This window comes from Amborella trichopoda, chromosome 8 (genome assembly GCF_054954075.1).
Source record: "Amborella trichopoda isolate Santa Cruz 75 chromosome 8, AtrichopodaSantaCruz75HAP2 v2.0, whole genome shotgun sequence".
NCBI lineage: Eukaryota > Viridiplantae > Streptophyta > Magnoliopsida > Amborellales > Amborellaceae > Amborella > Amborella trichopoda.
The window spans coordinates 6,347,937-6,351,958 of record NC_142343.1 but is presented as its reverse complement, the minus strand read 5'-3'; the positions used below and the strand labels follow the sequence as shown (position 1 = coordinate 6,351,958).

The 4,022-nt window shown below is 39.9% G+C and overlaps 1 protein-coding gene across 1 annotated transcript; it reads left to right on the top strand.

Moving 5' to 3' along the window:
* Nucleotides 1–908: 908 nt before the first annotated feature.
* On the top strand, nucleotides 909–3,397 carry LOC18436227 (L-type lectin-domain containing receptor kinase SIT2). Its single transcript, XM_006846249.4, has one exon. It carries the CDS (start codon nucleotides 1,008–1,010, stop codon nucleotides 2,976–2,978), a length of 1,971 nt encoding a protein of 656 aa, XP_006846312.2. The 5' UTR covers nucleotides 909–1,007; the 3' UTR covers nucleotides 2,979–3,397.
* The last annotated feature ends 625 nt before the right edge of the window (nucleotides 3,398–4,022 follow it).

Below are 4,022 nucleotides of genomic sequence, written 5' to 3'. Positions count from 1 at the left end.
TTTATATTTATTATTACATATTTGCATTATGTGTGACGTATTAATAACACCTATAATGTAATTGCTTGGTATTCGTTTAATTTTAAAATGTAACCAATAACCTCCACCACGATTATACAAAAATAAAAAGTATTGATCTTATGATACTTTCACACATTTATGTGTATAGAACTTCAAAAGATTATCATTAAATTTGACATATAAAAATTTTAAAAGATTACTATTAAATTTGACACATAAATTTGATACACTAGAGTTTCAAATGATTACCTTTAAATTTGACATATATATATATATATGTAGGATTTTAAAAGATCGTTATTAAATTCGGTATAAATCTTTAAAAAAATTAATACATAAATGTGAGGTTAAACTTTTCTAAACAGTTATATTGGTGGTCCTATGAGATCCTAATTAAAAGGATCAACATTACTCAAAAATAAATATATATTTTAAAAATATACCTATCCACGGAAGCAAGCCCAAGACGTCAAAGTCAACATGATGAAAACTTTAGATTGTTTATTCGTACAACACGTGGCGTTAAAATACCGTTGTGAAAGGTTATAATCAAATTTTAATGGGTCTTGTCATTGTTTGCCATTTGCATTATCACCATCCTCAAACCCATTTTCTAAACTATTTAAGGCCGGCTATTCTTGCAATTTGCATTTACCACTTAATTGTGGTGATAGTTTTTGGATAAGGGCCCATCTCCACCGCCCATTACTGTAAAAGGACGGTTAGGGTGAAAATAACAATAGAATTTTGTCTATAGTATGCTTTCCCTTTAAAATAATTACACACAGACAGAGCGGTCCAAGGCTGGTTAGAATCAAAAGAAAAGCAGAGGGAAAGATGGGGAGGTGGCCACACAAAATCATGATGTGACTGCAATCGAATACCTATGCCTATATGAATCCCCACAACCTGGTTTCCGTTTATCCTACGTAAACAAAACCAGTAAATCTTGCTTCTCTTGCTTCTCTAAGCAGAAGAGATAAAAGATGTTGCTCCAAGCTGTGCTCCTCTTTCTTGCAATCAACCTCTCTCCCTCATACGAGACTGGCTTCATATACTCAAGCTTCCGTGGAGCTAACTTGAGCTTAAATGGTGTCTCAGAGGTCATACCTAGTGGAGCCTTGCAGCTAAGCCAATTTTCTCAACAAGTGAAAGGTCATGCTTTCTTCCCCAACCTTTTGCAATTCAAGAACTCCTCATCAGGAAATGCTTTCTCTTTCTCAACAGCTTTTGTGTTTGCTATCGATGCTATCAAAGTCGTCGCATCTGGTGGTTTTGCATTTGCTATCTCTCCATCTACTGAGCTCGAAGGAGGCCAATCCACACAGTACCTCGGACTCGTTGGCATCACAGGCAATGGTGACCCCAAAAACCAAATTTTTGCAGTGGAATTCGACACCTACAAGAGCATAGATTTAGGAGACATCGATGATAACCATGTGGGTATTGACCTGAACAGCGTGAGGTCTAATGTATCCGCTTCTGCGGCTTATTCCATCACAAAGGATCATGAGACTACCAAACACAACATAAGTCTCAAGAGTGGAGACCCAATTCAGGTATGGATAGAATATGATGGCACAGAGAAGTTGCTGAATGTAACTCTATCTCCTATTCAGATAGCTGGAAGAACCAGCCCCCCTTTGATTTCTACCAGGATTGATCTTTCACCAATCCTACAAGAGTTCATGTATGTGGGTTTCTCTGCAAGCACAGGCATGTTTATAAGCTGCCATTACATTCTGGGATGGAGCTTCGCGATAAATGGCAGGGCTCGAGATTTAGATCTCTCTCACCTTCCTTTGTACCCGAAAGCCAAATCATCTAGAGGGATTTCTATGGCTTCTAAGATTGGCATAATTCTGTCTTCTATAATCCTAGCCATGGCAACTATATCAGGGATTGTATACCTTGTTAAAAGGAAAAGGGATGAGGAGATCGTGGAAGAGTGGGAGTTGGAGTATGGGCCACATAGGTTCTCATACAAGGAGCTCTGTGAGGCCACCAGGAATTTCAGAGAGGATAGGCTGGTGGGATCTGGGGGCTTCGGTAAGGTCTATAGAGGCGTGATGCCAGACTCTGGAATGCAAATTGCAGTGAAATGTGAGGCAAATAAATCGGGGTTAGGGTTAAGAGAATTCTTATCAGAGATTTCCATCATTGGGAGACTACGACACAGGAACCTGTTACCACTACTTGGATGGTGCAAGCGCAAAACAGAGCTCCTCATAGTCTATGACTACATGCCCCACGGTAGCCTCGACAAGCACCTGTTTGATGAAAGCACCCAAATTTTAAGCTGGGAGCAACGGCACAACATCCTAAAACGTGTCGCCTTAGCACTGCTCTACCTACACGAGCAAGCGGATCAGGTGGTAGTTCACAGAGACGTGAAGGCGAGCAACATTTTGTTAGACACTGATATGAATGGTCGATTGGGAGACTTTGGGCTGGCACGGTTATGTGATCATGGAACCGACATGCACACAACGCACGTGGTTGGAACACTGGGCTACCTCGCACCGGAGGTGTCCCGTTCTGGCAAGTATACCACTTACTCTGACGTCTTCTCGTATGGCATTGTGTTGCTCGAGGTGGCCTGCGGGCGTAGGCCAGTCGATCTGCAGGGGTTGCCTGAAGAAATGATTTTGGTGGACTTGGTGTGGAAGTGCTTCAGTGAAGGGAAGCTCTTGGATGTTGCTGACCCTAGGCTTAAGGGTGAGTTTGTGGCTGAAGAGATGGCTATGATCTTAATGCTAGGATTGGTATGCTCTCACCCAGTGCCTGCTTCAAGGCCTAGCATGAGGCAAGTGTGCCAGTATTTGGATGGTGATGTCCCTTTCCCTAATACATTGCCTAATGATATTGTGGTGAACATAAATGAAAACTATGACTACTTCCGAGCCCTTATTTCTTCTCATAATGACTTGTCTCTTAACTCTTCTGCTGGCTCTTAACATTTACTCTCAGGAGGGCCATGATGCGTCACCTTTTTCAGCATAAACTTACACTCTGTTTTTCTTCTTCCATCTCGTATCATTATTGAGTGTATAACAGAAATGTAAACTTCCTTTTTTGCTTTTTCTTCTTCTATCTTTTATCATTATTGAGTGTATACTACAAACGCAAATAAGCATTGCGTTGAGAAGTTTGGAAGAACAGGATTCAAGTGCTACATAACCTATGACTAAGAGTCAAATGGTTGGCTCAGTCGTGGCATACATTATATTACCTCATGCTAATCTAGCGTTTTCATGGGGAAAAGCTTGTTCAACCAATTTATTACTTGTAATTTATTTATTTATTTTGACAAGGTTAAGTAAGAATGGAACTTGAGACATAGTGCTATGAAAAGCCAGCTACTGCCGTTTTGACCCATGCCTGATTCCTTACTTGTAATTTATTGTTCTTTTATCTCTTTCTTCTGTGGGCATATGTTTGTGCGTGGTTTAACAAGCCTCTCATTGACTCACATCCATTGCCATCTCTTAAATCTAACTCCTCAAAACTAAAGTATACTTATCCTATGGTATAAGTTGGTTTTTGTGTGTGTATTTTGTTGTTTGCAAGGGACAGTGGGGGATGACAGCCCCCTACCCCGTACCCATAAAGGGATGCGACCCAAGGACTTTCTAGGAGGTCACCTAAATCTAAGGATTTAATAATAATACAATGAAATCCCCTATCGAAGATCTGAATATACAACGTCTCCATAACTTAAATTGCAAACAATGATATTTCTCATCGAAGATTTGAATATACGTCTTCATAACTTAAATTGCTTAGTAGTGCCCACATCAAAAGAACTTGGACAAAATCTAAGTACCACATTCGCGTCTGATTCTTGGTTCATCGAAAGCCTTAACATGATAATTGCGGACGTATCTTGCCAAGAACATACTACAAAGTGATAACATACTAAAAATCAGAAAAAGTGATAACAATGAAAAAAAATCGCAAACTAGTATTTAACCGTGAGGATAGTATATATGGCCTAGTTT